Raw genomic sequence first — 23,378 nt, forward strand, 5'->3', positions numbered from 1 at the left:
CCAGCAGATTGATCCCTCATTCCCCCTTCTCTCATCTTCAACTTTTTCTGGCTCCTTCTCAAGTGCCTTCAAGTATGCCCTAGTCTCCACATCCTTTACTAGTCCATAGGCCCCTTAAGCTATCACCCTATATACCTTCCCTTTCTCACTCTAGCTTCTAGAAAAAGCTACATGCACTCATTGTTTTCACTTCATATCATTTAATCCTCCAAACTTTCTATCTGGCTTTTGATCTCATCACTCAACTGAAACTGTTCTATGTATGTCTAGCAATTAGCACACACAGTATAAATGATAATAAATGCTCGATAAGGAAGATGATGATGATGATGATCTCCAAAGTTACCAGTTACAATCTCTGAACTGCCAAATTTGATGGGGGTTTTTCTCAGACTTTATCATTCTTGAACTTCTGGATACATTCAACATTGTTGACCACTATCTCTTCCTGGATATTGTCTCTAAATTTTCATAACACTACTCCATCCAGGTTTTCATGATACTGCTCTTTCCTAGTTTTCCTATCTGCCTGACTGATCCTTCTCAGTGTCCTACTTAACTGATCCTTCTTGGTCACCTTTTCTGGATTAATGAATTATAATAAGAGCTGATATTAACATAACACTCTGTGCTAGGCACTGTGCTAAGTGCTTTACAATTATTATCTCATTTGATCCTCACAATAAGCCCAAGAAATGGGTGCTATTATTATACTTACTTTTCAGAGAAGAAAAGTAAGGCAAAGCAAGGTTAAATGACTTGCCCAGGATCACAAAGCTAATGTCTGGGTACATACTTGAACTCAGGTCTTCCAGACTCCAGGTCCAGAATTCTATCCACTGTGCCATCCAGCTCTACTCTACATAATTTCCAAAGTCCTGAACCTGTGATTCTTCCTACTCCATTAAGTCTAGTGGCTTCCTATTTTCTTTGCAATTAAAAGTAAACTTTCTGGCTGATTTCAGAGAATCTCTTCTTCCAAGATACACTTCAAGTATCCTGTTCAATAGTAAGGAAGTCTTTCCTGATCCTCCTTTAAATGATAGTGCCATCCTTTCCTACTACTTTGCACTTAACAACCTTATATTTATTTTGTATTTATTCTGTATATTCTTACTTATGTTATCTCTCTTTATAAAATGTAAACTCTTGAGAGTATTTGTATCATTCAACACTTAGCACAGTGCCTGGTACATGAGGAGGTGCATGGTAAATGCTTGCTGATGGACTGTTGAATAATTAATACAATGCCGGATTTGCATTGTAAGTTTCATATGCATACCCATCATGTACTACTGAAACTGATTTTTTTTTTTTAAATTGAAACGTACGACTTTTTTATTAAACATTCTCCCTTGTTTATCTTCCATAAACTGTGAGTTCTCTGAAGTAGAAGAGGAAGAGGGTTCCCAGGGAGAGGTGAATGGCTTAGATCTGCTCAGTCCCTCCAGGTTTAATGAGGACTAAGAAAGGGAGACAGGTAGGAGAGGGTGGTGACTTGCTTCTCTAGGTCCACAAACTGGAAGTTCAAGAATGGATTAGGGGAAGCAGCAAGAGAAAAAGGTGATGGGGTCGTTACTTACCGAGGGCATCAGGAGGATCCCTAGGGGCCACAATACCCTCCTGATGAATGAGCCAGAGGAGGGAGAAAAGCAGAGACCAAAGCTCCGAGACCTGGAAGAAGAGACTCCGTCAGAGGGACGCCTGGGGGTACTGCCCCCCGCCCTGCCCATCCCCTTAGCGCGGGCGGACCCTAAGCCCTCTCAGCCCCGCCTCCTCTCACCGCCTCGGGGAGGTCGAATTTAGCCTTGCGGAAGATCTCGGGACTGGGTCCTCCCCGCAACGCTCGGCTCAACGCCGAGATAGCTTTAGGTAGGGCTCCGGGGCCCAAGTCTGCCCGCGGGCGCCGGCCCAGCCGCCCCATCCAGACTCACCAAGTTGCCCGCCGTTTCTTCCGCAATCACCGCACCCAATCAGAGCGTCCCTCTTTCTTTCCCCCAATCAGCAGCCCTAGGAGAAAACTTTGTCCCCGCCCCTGACTCTGCGAACCAATCATAGCCACAGATTCTCCGATGGGAGGTGCTGACAACTACCTTAGGAGTTGGTTTGGAAACGTTTTGGAGAAAGGTCTTGCAAGGAAGCTGCAGCAAAGGTCTCTGGGTGTCTGTTAGGCTGGACCGACCATGAGCTGCCCTGGCTCAGCACTGTGGTCAAACACCATGCAGTCTTCCCAAGTTTTTAGAGTTCTGCTCAAACCAATTTCATTGTATTTCACTACTGGTGGCACTAGATGGCGCAGTGGACAAAGTGTCAGGACCTCAGACACAATAACATGTATGACCCTAGGAAAAATCACTTAAACTGCCTAATAGAGATGATAATAATAGCACCTACCTCGCAATAGTGCTGTCGAAGTTAAATGAGATAGTAACTGTAAAGCACTTAGCACAGTGCCTGGCACTATAAGTGCTAAATAAATGTGAGATGTAGATATAGATTTATGCAATATTGTTAAGACGGTTGAATAATTAATAAAATATATTATATATCACATAAATTTATAAAATATATTATACATTATGTACACATATACATATATATGTAAAATACCTGTTTAACCCTTGCTGTCTCCCATATTAGAATGTAAGTCGCTTCACCGTAGATACTGTATCATTCTTTGCACTTGTTTCCTGGCCGACTCTAAGTCGTCCTAATGAATGTCAGGCCACTGGACTCAGATGGTTGTGGAGGAGAAAGTGAGGCTGATGACCTTGCACAGTTCTCCCTCACTCAAATCCAAGTCAATTGCAAGTCATGTCATCATTCCCTGATGTCATGGTCCTCTTCAAGAACAAAGGATAAACACAACCTGTAAATAGTCTCCTCTCTCTCACCCTCTCCTTCTTCATCTCCCTTTCTCTCTCCCTCTCTTCACCTGAGGGTGCTCTGCCCAAAAGAAGATACATTTTGTTGGCTGAAAGCTGCTTCATTAATTTGGGGTTTATTGGATAGATTTCTTTCTCAAAGACCAAGCCTTAAACCCAATTTAAACTAATAGGTCCTTGCCCTCCCAGCACAGAGTGAAAGTAAATAGTAACTGTTTCTCTTTTGGCCATCAGCCCTGGGGATCTTCCCCTTCCAGTTTGATGGTTTTTGTTTTTGTTTTTTGATTCAAAGGGCCATCTCTGTCCCTTGACTCACTTCTTAAAGAGGCCTATTCACTGAATGGACCTTACCTTACTCAAAGTGATAACCTGAAAAGACCTTAACCTAAAAGGGCCAGGGGTCTCCCATTGCATCCTGGGCAATCTTCAGTGGTCCTACTGACTATCCGACCACTGGATCCATATGGCTCTGGAGGAGAAAATGAGGCTGGTGACCTTGCACAGCCCTCTCTCACTCAAATCCAAGTCAACTGCAAGTCATGTCATCATTTCCTGATGTCATGATCCTCTTCGATAACAAAGGAAAACACAACTACAAAAACAATAACTAGTTGCTAGCACATAATTGGTGTGTAACACTTATTGATTGAATGATTGATTTATTCAAGCCAATTCAATTTGATATACACTTGTCCATCACTCCTTGGGGAAAAAAATACTTTCTCCTCAAGGAACTTATAATCTACTAGTGGAGGTCAGTTGGAAGAAAACATGTACATATGAGATAGTTCCCAGAGATCCAGGCAAAATCCCTTGAGAAATTTTTGTTTTGTTTCTCCACAAGAGAATTTTTTTAATTATTAATATTAATTCATTTTTAACATTCTTTTTTTCAGTTCCAAATTCTCTTCCTCCCTCCAGACTCTCCTTCACCCATTGAGAGGCAAGTAATATAATAATCATTATACATGTGAAGTCAGGCAAAATATATTTCCATATTAGTCATGTTGCAAAAAAAAATGTAAAGAAACAAATATAACATGGTAAAAGTATGCTTCAACCTATGCTCAAAGTTCATCAATTCTCTTTCTAAAGGTAGAGAACACTTTGTATTATGAGACCTTGGGAATTGTCACAGAACATTGTATTGACCAGAGTAGCTAAATCTTTCACAGTTGATCATCAATAAAATATTACTGTTACAAAAGCAAATATATTGCTGTTTATCATGTATAATGTTCTCCTGGTTCTGCTCATTTCACTTTGCATCAGTTCATATAAGTCTTTCCAGGTTTTTTGGGGGGAAACCATGCCTTTCATTATTTCTTATAACACACATTTCTTATTCCATCAAAATCATATACCACAGTTTGTTAGGCCATCTCCAATTGATGGGCATCCCCTCAATTTCCAATTCATTGCCACCATATAAAGAGCTGCTATGAATATTTTTGTGTTATGTATTTCTTTTTTCTCTGATTTCTTCATAATAAATACTTTGTAATGAAATCGTTGGATCAAAGAGTGTGCACAGTTTTATAGCCCTTTGGGCATAGTTCCAAATTGTTTTCCAGCATGATTGGATCAGTTCATAATTCCACCAAAAGTACACTAGTGAATTTATTTCTCCACATCCTGTCCAGCATTTGTCCTTTTTGCCCTCCTCTTCTATAATGTTAGCCAATGTGATAGGGGTGAGGTGGTACCTCAGAGTTGTTTTAATTTGCATTTTTCTAATTAATGGTGATTTAGAAAATTTTTATATAACTATTGATAGTTCGATTTCTTCTTCTGAAAACTGCCTGTTTATATCCTTTGAATATTTGTCATTTGAAAGTTGGCAAAAAAAAAGTGACTTGTATTTCAGAAATGAGACATTTATAAGAGAAACTGATTGTCAATTTTTCCCCAGTTATCTGCTTTCAGATTCTTTGTTCACTGAGTAAACTCAGAGAATTTCTTCTTCCAATGTCAATGAAGTCAGATGGGGCTGACTTAAGTGCATTCTTTCCTTTTGTTTAAGGATGAGACACTTAACCAAGACACTATCTTGAATAATAAGACTTTTTCTATATCTTAATATTTTGTGGATATATACTATGTTATGACATGTTATTTTAATAGTAAAGGAAACAGATATTCTGGGTCATAATTTCAATTGACACATTGTCAACTCTCTTATCTTATTGTATTTACCTCCTAGTCAATTAAGAAAATTCCTTTCTCATAAAGTGGCTAAATATGTATGGAAATCATAAATTTCAGTGACATAGAGACCCTGAACTGGGATTTGTTCTAAAACATATTTAAACTTGGTCACTCTTGTATCAGAACTTACATTTTGACTCCTCATATGTACAAGTTCACTAGCTTCGGCTAGCTTTAAGGGAATAAATGATATGGATTTACATATCACCTAGCCTGTTTGCCTCTTTAACCAAACTTTCAGGTAGACAGTAACCATTTTGACATTATCTTAGTATTCAATGTGGGATGTTGGTCTATGCCTAATTTCTGTCAGACTGCTTTCCAGTTGTCTTGGAAGTTTTTATCAAATAGTAAGTTCTTGCCACCTCCCAAAAAATAAAAATTTGAATCTTTGTGTTTATCAAACATTAGGTTACTGTAATCATTTACTTCTGTATATTTTATGTCCAATATATTCCACTCCAATGTCACAGACCTCTCCTGAAATCTCTCAAGTTGTCTTAGGCTGGAAAAAAATGTCTTACCTCTGCAATTTGTTTGACTACGTCTCCCCAGAATTCAATTTGAGATGTTATTTTAAAGTTGTTTGGGGGGAATGTTGAGAGAGATTGGCTATAGTATTTCCTCTATACCATCTAGGCTCAACATATGCTGTGAGATTTTAAAGTGAACTCAAGTCAGTTTTGACTTTAAGTTTTAACAATTTGGGGGCAAGTGAAGATGATGGTGAGCCAGGACATTGCATAAGCAGGGCACAGAGATGACCAAGGTGGAATTCAACTTCACTAATCAAGGCCAAGTGGGTCATGTCTGGGGCTAAGGCAAAAGGTAGTTCTGATGATACTAAACTTTCCAATTTTTTTGAGGGAACTCATTGGGTTGATAATATTCTGACTTTTTCCTTTTTTTCTTACTTTCTTCCACCAGAAAAATCATATGTTGAAAAAAAAATCAAAATTTTCCTGTTCTTCAGAGTTACACTGATCATTTCTCTTCAAATGGTTTTGAATTTACCAGCAGTATAAAGTTATTGATTATAACTGCCCTTTATTTGTGAATGGAAAGGTATAAAAAAGAGAGAATAGTGACTGAAAAATATGAGAGAAATCAAAGTTCAAACCTTTGTGATTCTATCCTGATTGGGGGTACCTATGCTATAAAGGAGAATCTTAAGGAATGTGTATTTTATAACTTTTCCAAACCAGAGCAAAAGATGAATTTAAGATTTTCCCCTGGCAAAATTCTGAGTCATGAGTAAGCAGATTTAAGCGGTAGAAGGGGGCTGGATTAGTAAATACAGAAGATATTTCCCTCAGATTTAGGCACTTCAGCCAAGTCTACTTACAGAGCCTGAGCCTGAGTCAGGAGCATATAGTGAAGGTATTGTCTAAGACAGAGCCATCCCTCTCCTTCACTAAAATGAAGAGTTGGGGAAGTGTGGCTCAGCAAGATGAAGGTGGAGGCCAGCTGAGGCTGTAGTACCCACCAGCTGAGAGGGAGTAACTATTTTTTCTCTAACCATCTCCAACCCCCATTGATTACTGCTGCTTAAGGATTTAATATAAATGTTAAATGTGTCCTTGGCTATCCAGTGTCAAAAAAAAATCTGTTATAGTTCCCAGAGAATCCATAGCAGGCCACAGTGCTTTTTCAAAGGTGACCTTATTCTTTCATAGGCACTCCCAAAGATAACAGTCTTTTATGAGAGCACATATCCATCTCTATTCCAGAACTAGGCAGTCATGATAGTCACTTTTTCCAAACATATAATAATCTTCAATTGTTCAGAGGTCCCTTGGCTCATACCTGTCTTGATGCTTATAAGGTTGCTATTGTAACAGCCACTTATATTGTAGAAAATCTAGGGTAAAAAATATTAAATCCTGATGAGTTCCCCAATTATAGCCCTTATGTTAGAAGCTACTTTTTGACAGGAAGCGACTGGATTATTTTGAAGACATCTTATTTCTTACTGACTTGGCTGCAAAGGTGTGCTGGAGTCAGTTCAAAGTGGCTCAGTTGAGCTGATTGTTAAATTTCCAGTGTGAGCATTTGTACCTCAGAAATAGGCAAATGATCACTTCTGCTTCCGGAAGCCAAGTTAGTGAAATAAAAAGTAAGCTGCTCTTACTGTCCCTTATTCACCTCTGAAAGTCCAGAAAATATTACCTCAGGAAAAATCCTAGAACAACTGAGCCAGCAGAAAGATGGGATGCAGCAGTCTTGAAGTCCAGGAAGCATGGGGGATTAACAAGAAAGGCTAGGGTGGAACCAAGATGGTGGAGTAGAAGGATAGAACTGCTGTAGCACTCCCCCCCACAGCCCATAAAATACCTGTAAAAAACGTCTCTAAATAAATTCTAGAGCATCAGAAGCGACAAAATGACAGAGTGAAAGAGATACAAGTACCTAGACTATACCCTCCACTTGACAAAGGACTCAAAAGTCAAGTAACTGGCTGGAAAAATGTCCAAAAAAGGGAAAAAGAATAAGACTATAGAAGGTTACTTTCTTGGTGAAAAGGTATTTTCTTCCATCCTTTCAGATGAGGAAGAACAAAGTATACCATCAGAGGAAAACATCAAAGTCACGGCTTCTATACCCAAACCCTCCAAAAAATATATGCAATTGTGTCAGGCCATGGAAGAGCTCAAAAAGGATTTTGAAAATCAAGTAAGGGAGGTGGAGGAAAGATAAGAAGAGAAAGGAGAACAATGCAAAAAAATCATGAAAAACGAGTCAACAACTTGCTAAAGGAGACCCAAAGAAATGCTGAAGAAAATAACACCTTTAAAAATAGACTAACCCAAATGGCAAAAGAGGTCCAAAAAGCCAATGAAGAGAAGAATGCTTTAAAAAGCAGAGTTGCCCAAATGGAAGAAGAAGTTCAAAAGTTCACTGAGGAAAATAGTTCTTTAAAAATTAGAATAGAGCAGATGGAAGCTAATGACTTTATGAGAAACCAAGAAATTATGAAAATGAAACCAAAAACATGAAAAAATAGAAGACAATGTGAAATATCTCATTGGAAAAACAACTGACCTGGAAAATAGATCCAGCAGAGATAATTTTTAAAATTATTGGATTACCTGAAAACCATGATCAAAAAAAGAGCCTCAACATCATCTTCTAAGAAATTATCAAGGAAAACTGCCCTGATATTCTAGAACCAGCGGGTAAAATAGAAATGGAAAGAATTCACTGATCACCTCCTGAAAAAGATCTCAAAAGGAAAACTCCTAGTAATATTGTAGCCAAATTCCAGAGTTCCCAGGTAAAGGAGAAAATATTACAAGCAGCCAGAAAGAAACATTTCAAGTGTTGTGGAAATACAATCAAGAAAACACAGGATTTAGCTTTTACACTAAGAAATCGAAAGCTTGGAATATGATATTCCAAAGTTCAAAGGCAATAGGATTGAAATCAAGAATCACCTACCCAGAAAAACTGAGGGGAAAAAATGGAATTTCAATGAAATAGAGGACTTCCGAGCATTCTTATTGAAAAGACCAGAGTTGAATAGAAAATTTGATTTTCAAATACAAAAATCAAGAGAAACATGCAAAAGTAAACAGGAAAGAGAAGCCTTAAGGAACTCATTAAAGTTGAACTGTTTACATTCCTACATGGAAAAATGTTATTTGTAACTCATGAGGCCTTTTTTAGTATTAGGCTAGTTAAGAGGAATGTGTGTGTGTGTGTGTGTGTATGTGTATGTACGTATGTATGTGTGTGTGTGTGTGTATACATAGACAAAGGGCACAGGGTGAGCTGAATGTGAAGGGAGAATACCCCCCCAAAAAATGTACTGTTGAATGTAATGTACTAGGACTAAGAGAAAGGGAGAGGTAGAATGTAGCAAATCATCTCACACAAAAGAGGGAAGAAAGAGTTTTTACAATGGAAGGGAAGAGGGGGGATATGAAAAGAAATAATTGAGCCTTACTGTCCTGGGATTTGGCTTAAGGAGGGACTAACATGCACTCAATTGAATAAGGAAATCTATTTTATCCTGCAGGAAGGCAAGAGGGAAGGAGATAGGAAAGGGAAGATAATAGAAGGGGCAGCAAATTGGGAACAGGGATAATAAGAAGCAAACACCATTGTGGGAGGACAGGTCAAGGAACAAAATGGAATAAATGAAGGGCAGGATAGGACAGAGGGAAATGTGACTAGTCTTTCACAACATAACTATTATGGAAGTGCTTTGCATTGTTACACGTGTATAACCTAAATTGAATTGCTTGCTTTCTCATTGAGGGTGGGTGGGAAGGGAAGGAGAAAATATGGAATTCAAAGCTTTAAGAATGAATGTTAAAAATTATTTTAGCATGCAACTGGACATTAAGCTATATAGGCAATGGAGTTTAGAAATCTATTTTGCCCTACACGAAAATAGAGGGGAAGGGGGATGGAAGAAGGGTGGGTAATAGAAGGGAGGACAGACTGGAGGAAGGGATGGATGGGATGCATGCTGTCCTGGGGTGGAAGGTGGGGAGAGATGGGTAGAAAATTTTGAATTCAAATTCTTGTAGAAGTCAATGTTAAGAACTGAAAAATAAATAAATTATATATTTTTTTAAAAGAAAAAAACTGAGTATGAAAAAGGACAAAAAAGACAGGGATTTAACAGAAACAGATAAGATTAAGAAGAGATGATAAGGATATACAGAAAACTGTATAAGAAAGATTTAACATCACTAATAATCATGGTGACTTATCTAGAGCCTGACATTCTGGAGAATGAAGTTAAATGAGACTTAATGAGACTTAAGTCAAATGAGAAGTCAAAGCACTCACTGCTAACAATAAAGCTAGTGGAGGTGATGGAATTCCAGCTTGGCCATTTAAAACCCTAAAAGATGATTTAGTTAGAAGTGCTGCACTCATTATACCAGCAAATTTAGAAAACACAACACTGGTCAATGATTGGAAAAAATCAACTAATTTGGGGCAATGCCAAGAAATGTTTCAAATAATTGTGCTCATTTCACACACCACCAAGGTCATGTTTAAGATTTCTCAAGCCAGACTTCAGAAAAATGTGAACTGAGAATTATCAGAAGAGCAGGCTAGTTTTCAAAGAGGCAGAGGAACTAGAGATCAAATTGCCAATATTTGATGGATTATGGAGAAAGCAAGTGAGTACCAGTAAAACATCGACTTCTGTTTCACTGACTATATTAAAGCCTTTGACTGTGTGGATCACAACAAAATGTGATAATTCCCAAAGAGACAGGAGGACCAAATCATTTTGCTTTTCTCCTGAGGACCCTGCATCTAGGCCAGGAAGCAACAGTTAAAACTGAACATGGAATGACTGATTGGTTTAAGATTGGAAAAGGGGTATAACAAAGCTGTATATTGTCACCTTTTTTCTTTAACTTATATGCAGAGTTCATGATGCAAACTGCCAGGCTAGAATGAATCAAAAGTCAGAATTAAGGTTGTTAGGAGAAATACCATCCATCTCAAATATGCAGATATAGCACTCTGATGAAAGAAAGTGAATGCAGTTTCAGAACTCCCAATGTAAAGAGAATGCCGGGAGGGACAGTCATCCTGTCCTGCAGCTCCCTCACAGGAGTGAGAGGGAGGGAGGGAGAAAAAAATGGAAACTCAAAATATTTGTTAAATGAATGTTGAAAACTATCTTTACATGTAATTGGAGAAAATAAAATATTATTTACAAAAAAAAACAAAACAAGAAAGGCCCCTCTTGCTCTGAGCAAGGGGGAGTAGTACAGGACAGGAAGCATCCCAGCAAGCCAACAGTAAGCCTTAGTAAACCAGGAAGATCCTGATTTCCAAGGTGGTGGAGCAAGCAAGCACCAACACCAGGACTCCCTCCCCTTCCCAAGTGCCTCAGCATAGGCTAGGGAATCAGTAGACATCAGCTCAGAAAACCACCATGTGTGCTGGCGTCCTCCAGTAGCCAACTCCCCAGTGTTTCAGCACAACTCCAGGAAGCAGAACTACAAGTTGGCAGACATCCTCCAGCAACTAAACATTTTAGTGCTTTAAAGAAGCTCAGGTGAGCAGGTGTTCCCCAGGGCTAGATCAAATTTTCTGTTGAGCTCTGGTCTTTTCATCAGAAAGATTTGGAAGTCCCCTATCTCATTGAATGTTCATCTCCTCCTCTGAAAGATTATGCTTCTCTGTAATTTAAGCTCCTTTGCCTTATGGAATATTGTATTCTACACCCTCCAATCTTTTAATGTAGAAACTGCAAAGTTCTGCATATTCCCAACTGTGGTTCATGATATTTAAACTGTTTCTCTCTGGTTGCTTGTAGTATTTTCTCTTTGACCTGGTGTAAGACACATAACATTAGCACACCGGAGGGCTGCTAGCACAGGTTCAAATACAAGACTCAAGAGAGGCATAAAAAAGTAAAAAGGAAAGAAAAAACAACGTTATTAATAAGGACACACTTTACATCACTACAAGGAAAGATGACACATATTATTGCAACATTTAATTATTATTATTAATTATATTATTACATTATATGTATTAGACAGAGGTGTAATGTTAATAGAATAGGAAGATGTTCCCCTCTCATTAATAGGCCTAATACATGGTGCCTGTGATAACATGGAACTTGGGTCACAGGGAGCCCAGACTGGGGGGAACTTGCCCAAGAAAGAGAGAGAAAGAACACAAGCAGAGACAGAGAGCAGGCAGAGCAGAGAGAGAGAAGCAAGTTGTGAGTGGGCAGAGGGAAGAATTTGTCTCAGGGAGTTTCATTTTGGGGAGGCCTGACAGAAAGAAGGTTTAAGATGCTGTCACTCCCTGGATTAGTGATAAATACCCTGTTAAATCTTACCTCCTGGTATTCTAGTGATGTCCCAAATAAATATTTTGGTTTTGCCTTTGAAGAAGAAAATTTATTACATGTTGCGAATTTACCCTAAAAATACACATGTATATTCATAGAAGCTGCTATGGGTAGCACATTGGCATTACAAGAGAGCATGAGTATAAGCTGACTTTGATGTGATCATAAAGAAATATTTAATTAAGTGGTGAAAAGGGATTGTAATGGAAGAAAAGGAAAGAAGGAATGACAAGGGGAAATTATATCACAAGAAAAGACAAAAAACCTGTTACAGTAGAGGAAAAGAAGGGAGGGAGATTAGTATTATTTGTGTTTTTTTCTCTTAAAAGGAGATTTATTCATTGCATTTCAATTAATGCAATTTGTAGTCCATGCAGCAGAGGAGATGAGCACTATTAATAATTTGTTTCTTGGCAGAAAAAATGGGAGTTTGGCAGATGGAAGGAGGGAGGGAAGAGGAGAGAAGCCCCAGTTTCCTTGGGACAAAGGGAGTCCAGAAGAAATGAAACACTGTGCGAGGAGGCAAATTCATCTTTGAACGAGACTGTTTCTGCAGCTTCCAGAGGCAGATGCTTTGCTCTGGACAGGGGCAGGGGAGAACCAACTAATCAATCACCCAGTGACATAGGGCAGTGGCTGCACTCACCAAAAGTGGCAAGGGTAAGGCAGCTATTGTGGGAACTACTCCCACACCTGGAAAGCTGCTCTTGGGAAGAAGAGGCATGAGGAAGGCAGACTTTTGTAGCCACACCTCACGAAAATGCTATAGATATGTTATCACTGAATATTTCCCATTTCAATAGCATTGGACATACAGCTCAGCATACTAAAATACTGATTCCTTTAAAAAAACAAAAAAACAGAAAATGGCAAAAGGGAAATGAAAGAATATTGCATCTTTCAGTGGGTGATTTCCTAGCCCACAGCATGGGCTATGTGTATCAATGTCTTTGCCCACAGGAGGCTCTGGGGGTGGTGGAATACTCAAGCCAGTTCACAGTGGTAGAAATGGGGTGGAAAAGAGAGGGAGGGAAATATAGTTAAAAAGTACACAAAGAGAACAAAAGAAAATCTACAAGGAAGCAAAGAAAAGCTGGGCAATTTTGAAAACAATATATAGTACTTATTATATAGGTTTTCTTGAAATGGAAATTTATTGCTTTGTATTAAATCTTATGTTCTACTATGTACATGACAATGTTTTTTTTTTTCTAATTTTGGATTTAAGTTTAAAATAAATTTTAAAAAGAACTATTGGACTACATGAAAGCTATGATAAAAAAAGAGCCTAGATATCATCTTTCAATAAATTATGAAGGAAAACTGCCCTGATATTCTAGATCAAGAGGATAAAAAGAGAATTTGAAAGAATCCATCCATCACCTCCCCTAAAGAGATCCCAAAATAAAAACTCACGGGTATACTATAGCCAAATTCCAGAGCTCCCAAGGTCAAGGAGAAGATATTGCAAACCATCCCCCCAAAAAAATATTTCAAATATTGTGGATAACAGTCAGGATAACATAAGATTTAGCAGTTTCTACTTTAAAGGATTAAAGGGTTTGAAATATGATATTCCAGAGGGAGGAAGATCTAGGACTACAACCAAGAATCACCTAATCAGCGAAACTGAGTATAATCCTTCAGGGGGGAAAATGAATATTCAATGAAATAGAGGACTTTCAAGCATTCCTGATGAAAAGAATAAAATAAAATGAAAGCTAAATAGAAAATCTGACTTTCAAATACAAGATTCAAGAGAAGCCTAAAAAGGTAAACAGGAAAGAGAAATCATAAAAGATTCAATAAAGTTAAACTTTACATTCTTACATAGAAAATGATACTTGTAATTCCCAAACCTTTCAAAGAATCACAGAATCATGGAATTTTAGAATTAGAAGGGACCTAGGGCTCCATATCAGTCTTTAGAAAGAATCTACACTTTGACATGCCTAACAAGTACTCATCCTGCCTTTGCTTAAAGACATACAGACTTCATAAAACAGCTTTATATTCCATTTTGGGATACCTCTAATTGTTAGTGGTCTTTCCTTACATCAAAACTAAATTTACTTCTTTATAAGTTTTACTCATTACACCTATCTCTGCTCTCTGGGACCAAACAGAAGAAATCTAATCTCTCTTCAGCTCAACATGATATCCTGTCAAAAACTGAAGACAACTATAACAATTTTCCTGAGCCTTTTAGGCTAACCATCTCCAGTTCTTTCAACCGATCCTTGATTGGCACAGATTATTAATAGGTATGTATTTGTTATACTAAGTGTCTCAAGGAAGATTGTTTCATATATAATATCTGTGTGTGTTTGTGTGTGTATATGTGTGTGCAAGCATACACATTTTGTATCCTTTATTAGAATGTAAGCTTCTTAAAGACTAAAAATTTTTTACTTTTTTCTTACTATCTCTACCACATACCCTAGGGTACTTCACAACTGTGCTTAAGACAATGTCATAGATTTAAATCCTTTCATCTTTGGTTCCTCTCCTCTAGATACCCTCCAGTTTATCAGTGTTCCTTCTTGAATTTTGCCTCTCTTGAGTTTCTGGGTTTCTCTACTGCCATTTTCTTCCTATATTGTATCTATTCTTAATAGTATCTAGCCTAGTGATTGTGCCTCAGCAGCTTTCTTCTTCCTGCTTCCTTTGCCTTTTTTCCCCTGAAGCTTCTACTCCCTGTGTTTTTCCCCTTCTCTTGCACCAAATTCCTCCCTATTGGCACAGCTGAATAGAGAACAATAACCTGAGTCACACTTAACACCTGCTCTGATCCAGACCATCATTTTTAGGGCTGGAAAAAAAGAAGAGGAAGAGTCCAAGGTTGTCAGCTTTCTAGAAGAACTTCTAGATCTTGGCAGCCAGTCCTTGTTAGGAAATCCATGCTCTGTAAATTGTATATCACCGTGTTCCTATCTGTTTCTCCAGTTTAACTGGAAAAAAATCAAAGGTCACTAAACTCAATTTGCTCACAGTTAGCAGACCAGAAAAGGAGTATGTATACATTTTTAAAGTAAAAAAAGGTAATCAAGAATAAACAAATAGTCAAAGAATAGGAAAATGCTTTTGAAACACATGATCTGGGGATAAAGAGTTTTTCCCCCCACAAAAGATACTCTCCTTCAAAATTCATGGAGAAGGCATACCAGATGTTTCTTTTATGATCAGAGCATTAATTTAGCATTTGAATCTGTCTCAGAGTATATTTGGAGGTTCTCAGTTCCCTCAGTTCACTTATCATTACCAATAAAGGCTTCCAAACTGCCTCTCCCTTCCAGCATTGAATGAAATCATAACTGATCTTTAACTAACTTCCCTTCTTCTCCTAAAAGACAGTCATGTCATCTTTGGTGCAAGCAAATAGCTGATTTACCTTCACTCATGCTAACTAGTAGACAGAAACACTTTTCAATGCATTTGTAATGGGATTTGGCAGGGCTTAGCTTTGAACATCTCTATATCATCTAAAATAGAGGCCCTCTGCTTCTGGGAGAAAACATTCTGTATTTCCTCTATCACATAGGTAGGAGTAGCCTCTTTTCATTGTCTGTGTAGCCAGAAAAGACTATCTTTAAAGCTCAAACTCCTTTTCCTTCAGCATTCAGAGAAAGTAAAGATTCAGTTTTGTCATGGGTGCCATAAACTGATTTGATGAGGGGAGAAAGGCTACCTTCTTCTTATTTTCCCTTTTATTCCATGGCTCCAAGAAATGAAATTGGGATGTTGTTTTGTTCTGTTTGGTTTGTCCTTTTTCATTTATAAATACAGTCAGTAGAATCTCCAATGAATCTGGAAGCTCAAGCCATAGTAACTTTAGAGGCAGGACACTAGGCTAGATATTGCTGCCAGTCGCAGGGGGAAAGCCTTAGGAAAGCAGAATGCCTGGGTCTCAAGGCCAAGAAGGGCTTTGGATTTAGAGTTTAGTGGAACTCAGCTAAACTGTGAACCTAATCCTCTCCTCTTCTCAAGATTATGAGGTGTGTATAGGTGATGAAGGGTGAGAGTGAAAATTATGCCCCCAGGTGGTGCAAATAGGTATAGGCGTAATGTTGATATAGTCAGTTCTGCTATAATGTAATATATGCTTTCCCCAAAAGCAGCATACTATGCAAAATTGCATAATATAAACCACAACCTTTTTGGAAAAATAGTTTTAAAGGCACCACCTTAAAAAAACATCATCAATGACACATTAAAAAAAAGGATAGGGGAGTGGAGCCAAGATGGAAGAGTAAAGCAGGGACTTTCTTTCTCCCCCCAAAACCCTCCAAATACCTGTAAAAAATGACTCTAAACAAATTGTAGAACTGCAGAACCCACAAGATGCCAGAGTGAAACAAATCTCCAGCCCTAGACAATGAGGAGGATTGACAGGAGGTGTGTATCACACTGGGCTAGAAGCAAAGTGGAGAGGAGTACAGTCCAGTGTGGGCCATGCTGGCATAGACAGGGTCAGAGCGGGCCTCAAGGGACTGAACTGCTGGCAGATGTGGCAGTTTCCAGACTTCTCAACCCACAAATGCCTAAGACATCATAGAAGGTCCGTAGGAGAATTCTGTGGGACCTGATCTGGCTGGGGTCCAGTTCCAGGGAAGAGGAAGGAGGGGTGCTGGTGCCAGCAGCACCTAGAGCAACTGCTTCTGGAGCTCTGAGCCTACAGACTGTGAGGGATTGTGTGGCTGATACCTGAAGCCTGGGACAATATACCCACCTCCACCTCCACCTCTACTGGAAGTAGAGTCCTACCTGGACAAAGATTTAGACAGTCAAGTATTTGGTTGGGATCATGAGGAAACAGTATTAAAAAATTCAGACTATAGAATCTTATTTTGTTGACGAAGAAGATCAAAACATACAACAGAAGAAAACGAAGTCAAAGCTCCTATATCAAAAGCCTCCAAGAAAATATGAATTGATTTTAGGACATGGAAGAGCTCAAAAAGGATTTTGAAAATCAAGTAAAAGAAGTAGAGGAAAAAGTAGAGGAAGAGAAATGATAGTTATGCAAGAAAATCATGAAAAACAAGTCAAAAGCTTGTTAAAATGGAGACACAAAAAAAACTGAAGAAAATAACACTTTAAAAAATAGACTAACCCAAATGGTAAAAGGTCCAAAAAGCCAATGAGAAGAAGAATCTCTTAAAAAACAGGGTTGATTAAATGGAAAAGAAGGTCCAAAAGCTCACTGAAAAAAATAACTCCTTAAAAATTAGAATGGAGCAAATGGAAGCTAATGACTATGAGAAATTAAGAAATTATAAGACAGAACCGAAAGAATGAAAAAAATGGAAGACAATATGAAATATCTCATTGGAACAACAACTGACCTGGAAAATAGATCCAAAAAAGACAAATTAAGCAATTAAAAATTATTGTACTACCTGAAAACCATGATTAAAAAAGAGCCTAGACAACATCTTTCAGGAGATTATCAAGGAAAACTGCCAGAATAGAAATTGAAAATAGAAATTGAAAGAATCCACCAATCACCTCTTGAAAGAGATCACAAAAGGAAATCTCCTAGGAATATTGCAGCCAAATTTCAGAGCTCCCAGGTCAAGGAGAAAATATTGTAAGCAGCCAGAAAGAACCAATTCAAATATTGTGGAAATACAATCAGGACGACATAAGATCTAGCAGCTTCTAGGGCTTGGAATATGATATTCCAGAAGTCAGAGGATCTAGGATTAAAACGAAGAATGACCAACCCAACAAAATTGAGTATAATACTTCAGGGGAAAAATGAAATTTCAGTGATATGGAGGACTTTAAAGCATTCTTGCTGAAAAGACCAGAGCTGAACAGAAAATTTGTCTTTCAGATACAAGAATCAAGAGAAGCATGAAAAGGTAAACAGGAAAGAGAAATCAGGAGGGACTTATTAAAGTCTAATTGTTTACATTCCTACATGGAAAGATGATATTTGTAACACATGAGACCTTGCTTAGCATTAGGGTAGTTGGAGGAAATAGATGGATGGATGGATAGATAGATAGATAGATAGATAGATAGATAGATAGATAGATAGATAGATAGATAGATAGATAGATAGATAGCACAGAGTGAGTTGAATATGAAGGGATGATATCTAAAAAATAAAATTAAGGGGTGAGAGAAATATATTAGGAGAAGGAGAAAAGGAAAGATAGAATGAGGTAAATTGTCTCACATAAAAGAGGTAAGAAAAAGGTTTCACAGTGGAGGGAAAGGGGGGGAGGTGAGAGGGAATGAGTGAACCTTACTCTCATCGGATTTGGCTTAAAGAGGGAATAGCATATACACTCAATTGCATATCTTACCCAATAGGAAAGTAAAGGGGAAGGGGCTGAAGGTAGGGGAGAATGATAGAAGAGAGGGCAGATTGGAAAGGGGGTAGTTAGAAGTCATAATATTTTTGAAAAGGGACAGGGTCAAGGTTGAAAATAGAATAAAATGGGGGCAGAATAGGATGGAAGGAAATATAGTTTTTCTTTCACAACATGACTATTATGGAAGTGTTTTGCATGACTGTACATGTATAACTTACATTGAATTGCTTGCCTTCTCGATGAGGGTGGGTAGGGAGGGAAGAAGAGAATTTGGAACTCAAAGTTTCAAAACCAAATGTTAAAAATTGTTTTCACATGCAACTGGGAAATAAGATAAATAGGCAAGGGGATATAGAAATCTATCTTGCCCTACAAGAAAGTAAGGGGGAAGGGGATAAAGGGGGGGTGGTGATAAAAGGGAGTGCAAACTGGGGGAAGAGATAATCAGAATACATGCTATATTGGGGTGGGGAGGAGGGGAGATATGGGGAGAAAATCCGGAACTCAAAACCTTGTGAAAATGAATGTTGAAAACGAAAAATAAATAAATTTTTTAAAAAAGGAAAGAATCTAATAAAATAATACGGTTTTATGCATATTAAGTGGTTAAGAAATACATAAGTACATTTTGTGAGGAGACGGAGAAGGGGACGAAGAAGTAGTAGTAACGATTGAAGAGGCTCCTGGAGCAGTAGTCTGTTTCTTTACCGCTGTCGGATCGGGGAGGCAAAGATTCAGAATCCAACCTTTTCTCCCTCTCCCCACTGGTGAGATTTTTTTGATCTTCAGCTACACTTCTGGTTGTTTGACCCTTGCCATCAAACACCATGGCCAGCAATGTCACCAACAAGACTGACCTCCGTTCCATGAACCCTCGTGTCTTCATTGGGAATCTCAGCATTCTGGTTGTTAAGAAGACTGAAATTAAGGCCATCTTCTCCAAGTATGCCAAGAACGTGGACTGCTCTGTTCATAAGGGTTTTGCCTTTGTTCAGTATGTTAATGAGCGAAATGCCCGTGCTGCTCTGGCAGGAGAGGATGGCAGAATGATTGCTGGTCAAGTACTAGATATTAATCTGACTGCAGAGCCAAAAGTGAACTGAGGAAAAGCTTGTGTGAAGCGTTCTGCAGCAGAGATGTACGTCTCTCCTTTTGACCTGGATTATGATTTTCTACGAGATTATTATGACAGGATGTACAGTTACCCTGCACGTGTACCACCCCCTCCTCCCATTGCTCGTGCAGTGGTGCCTTCCAAATGCCAACATGTATCAAGAAATACTTCCCACAGAGGCAAAAGTGACTTTAATTCCAAGAGTGGGCAGCGGGGCTCTTGATCTAAATCTGGCAAACTGAAAGGTGATGATCTTCAGACAATCAAGAAGGAGTTGACCCAGATAAAACAACAAATGGATTCTTTATTGGAGAGCCTGGAAAAAAAAATGAGAAAGAACAAAGCAAACAGTAGAGATGAAGAATGATAAGTTAGAAGAGGAGCAGAACAGCAGATTCCCGAAGAAAGATGAGACTAATGTGAAGATGGAGTCTGAGGGGGCTGCAGATGACTCTGCTGAGGAGGAGGACCTAGTGGATGATGATGATAATGAAGATGGGGGATGAGCAGCTGGAGTTGATCAAGGATGATGAAAAAGAAGCTGAAGGAGAGGATGACAGAGACAGGGCCAATGGCAAGGACGACTCTTTAAGCACATGTTGGGGTTTTAGAACTCTCGTCCCATTGTTTCTTTACCTAGGAGCTTGTCTTTGATCAAACTTTTCACCGGATCCTCTCCCTTAGTGTCTTCCAGCACATATTCATTGCTGTAACCAACTTTAACCTTCCCATGTTCATTAATTCTACCCTGCACCTAGTCCCTTTCCCACTTCCTTCAGTTCTCCTAGTAGTTACATTAACTCTCCTATTGATACCTCTTTATGACATAACATAAAAAGGATGTATGGTTTTGTAAAAAAAGAAATACATAAATACAGTAGCTACGTTCTTAGTCTTAGGCTTCTGCTTAGCCTGCAGTCTGATTCCAGCCTGGAGGGTAGAGTCTCAGTAGACTACCCACAACTTGGGGAAAGGAGTCTTGGTCATGGTCAAAAGTGGGGGAAAGGGTAGAAATAGACTAGACCTTCTTACCCCACAGAGCCAGAAGAGAAAATAACATGGTACTTTACCTTGAAAAATATCTGAAATTTGCTTGTGGAAGAGGGTCTCATGGGTTTGTGAGTTATTGTGAAGCAGAGTGACTTTCTGTGTTTTCTCAGTGTTCCTTACAGTTGAAATCGAACTCCAAATTCACATTATGTTCAAAATGTCCCCTAATACATCAATTATATTGGAACAAATTCATATTAAAAGAAGTGTTATAGTAGAGCTGATTGTGTATTTATTCTAATACCTATATACCCATGAAGCAAATATTCCTTTGTAAAAGCTAATCTGATTGTTAAGTGGGTAAGTGGAACTGGAGTGCAGAGAACCTCCAACAATTAGGGGAACACCATCAATGGTGTCCAGAGTCAGCAGCAGAAAGGTTATGCCCCTCCAAGCCCCCTTAATGGTATGAAAAGCCCTAGGGAAAGAGTGAAATGTAACCTATCTGGCCTTCAGACAGTGAGGACCAGAGTAGGGTTTTTAGCATGAGAGTTATATTTTGTCAAAAGCTTTTTTCTGCATCTATTGAAATGAGCATGTAGTTTTGGATGTTCTGGTTTTTAATATGATTTTGTTGATTATATTCCTACAAATTATAGTCTTAGAAAGACTTTTTAAATGTAATTTAGAATATCTAACTAAAATCAAAAGCAAGCATCATACGCAATGGGAATACACCACAACCTTTTCTAATAATTACATGCAATAAGCAAGGCTTCCCACTCTCTCTACTATTATTTAATATGATTCTGGAAATGTGAACAATAGCAATGAGGAAGGTAAAACTATCCTTTTTTGCTGATGATAGTAATGATTTACTTGGAAAACCCCCCCAAATCAACAAAATACTGAGATAATTAATAGCTTCAGTAAAGTTGTACTGTACAAAATAAATCCTCAAAAATAAACATTTCTGTATAACAATAACAAAACACAAGAAGCAATAATAGAAATTCCCTTCCAAATAGCTATAAAACAAAATATCTAAAGATCGACTTCCCAAAGCTTACAAAAAAACTTATAAAGATTCAATTACAAAGTACTCCTTGAAGAAATAAAGAGCAATCTAAATAGCTAGAGGAATGTTTAGTTATCATAGTTAAGTTGTGTAAAATACAATGAAATGACAATGCTACCAAAATTAATTCATACTTTTAGTGCTACACCAATCAAATTACTAAGGGAATACTTTATGGAGCTTGGTAAAATAATTAAATTCACTTGGAAAAACAAAAGACCTAAAATATCAAGGGAAAAAATAAAAAGAAATGAGGAAGACCTTTCAGACCTCAAACTATATTATAAAGCAGCAATCATCAGAACCATTTGGTACTGGTTAAAGAATAAAGAGATAGATTAATAGAATAGACTAGACAAGAGAGATTTAGACAAAATAGAACTCAATAACTCAGTGTTTGTTAAAATGGAAAACATAAATTATCTAGGGAAACGTTCCCTATTTAATTTTTTTAAATGCTAGGAAAACTAGAAATTAGGCTTAGATCAACACCTTAAACCACATTCTACAATACATTTTAACAGGATATATGATTTTAATATTAAAGATCATACTATTAAAAATTCAAAGCGAAACATGTCACAGATTTTCACAGCTATGGATAAGAGATATATTCTTAACCAAACAAAAGATACAGGCAATTACAAAAGATAAAACAGATTGTTTTGATTACTTGAAACTGGAAAGCTTCTGTTTAGACAAAGTTAATGCATCTTGGATAAGGGGAATGGGTTGAATGGGGAAAAAAGGTGCTTGTATCACATTTCTCTACTAAGGGTCTGGTTTTTAAGATACATAAACCATACATACATACACATATGTGTGTACATATGTGTATGTATATATACATATATGTATGTGTTGTGTGTATATGTATACATATACATATACATATATGTGTACACACACTCGACTAATAACCATTACCCATTAGATAAATGGTTGAAAGATATGACTAAATAATTCTCAAAACAACTACAAAGTACTCAAAACCACATGAAAAGACAATACAAAACATTAATTATAAGATAAATGCAAATCAAACAACCCTAAGGTTTCATTCTATACCCTGAAAATTGGCAAAAATCACCAAAAAATGGTAACAGTCAATGATGGAGGGGTTTTGTATAAAGATAGGCACACTAATACATTTTTGGCAGAAATGTGAAATGACACAACCATTTTGGAAAGTGATTTGGAATTAGACTAATAGTGATTAAAATGTCTATAGCCTTTGAGCTAGATAGACACTGGGCTTATTGGGAACTATCAATAAAAAGAAAGTCCCTGTATATATCAACATATATATAGCAGTAATTTTGGTCTGGTTAAATTCTAGTCATTATGATTTGTGGCAATTTGCCTGTAGATTCAGAAGCTATTTCCTTTTTGAACAAGAATATGTCCTGTATATATCAACATACATATAGCAGTAATTTTGGTCTGGTTAAATTCTAGTCATTATGGTTTGTGGCAATTTGCCTGTAGATTCAGAAGCTATTTCCTTTTTGAACAAGAATATGTCCTGCCTGGTTGATTCTCAGCTTAGCTAGACTTCACCCTGTAAACAATATGGAACTCTGTTGCATGATTACCTATTTTAAGAAGTATTTTTGATTTCTACCTGAAATCAAAGAGAGCTAGAAGAGTTTTCTTCTGGTATACCTATTATAGGTTGGTTTGTGAATTTTGACTCTGGCCTAAGGGAACAATTTTGATTTTGTTACAACCTACCTCCTTTCTCTGACCATGGCAAGAGAACAGCAAGAGTTTTACGACGAATCTTTTTTGCTACAATCATCAGTTATCTCTAAACTGCTATAATGGAATACAAATACATAAGATCCTATTGTTTTGATTTTGGTGTTCCAGATGCATGGCCATTTCTTGTCTCATCTTCCTATTCTAGGCAACTAAGAAAATCATTTCTTAGACT

The 23,378-nt window shown here is 37.8% G+C and overlaps 1 protein-coding gene and 1 pseudogene across 3 annotated transcripts in view; one reads left to right on the forward strand and one right to left on the reverse strand.

Moving 5' to 3' along the window:
• The window catches only part of TEDC1 (tubulin epsilon and delta complex 1), an 87,049-nt gene extending 85,069 nt beyond the window's left edge, over positions 1-1,980 (reverse strand). Inside the window, exons 1-2 of one of the 3 annotated variants that reach the window (XM_072629646.1) lie at positions 1,784-1,980; positions 1,584-1,674 (exon numbers count right to left, since the gene is read on the reverse strand). In XM_072629646.1, the coding sequence (XP_072485747.1) occupies positions 1,584-1,674; positions 1,784-1,924 (232 nt within the window). In that variant the 5' untranslated portion in view covers positions 1,925-1,980. The remainder of the gene's footprint in view (positions 1-1,583; positions 1,675-1,783) is intronic. The other 2 variants (XM_072629648.1, XM_072629647.1) reach the window with 2 other exon arrangements.
• A 17,023-nt stretch (positions 1,981-19,003) lies between these two features.
• On the forward strand, positions 19,004-20,104 carry LOC140517978 (heterogeneous nuclear ribonucleoprotein C pseudogene; annotated as a pseudogene).
• Positions 20,105-23,378: the final 3,274 nt, after the last annotated feature.

The sequence above is a fragment of the Notamacropus eugenii genome, chromosome 1 (assembly GCF_028372415.1).
Source record: "Notamacropus eugenii isolate mMacEug1 chromosome 1, mMacEug1.pri_v2, whole genome shotgun sequence".
Classification (NCBI taxonomy): Eukaryota; Metazoa; Chordata; class Mammalia; order Diprotodontia; family Macropodidae; genus Notamacropus; species Notamacropus eugenii.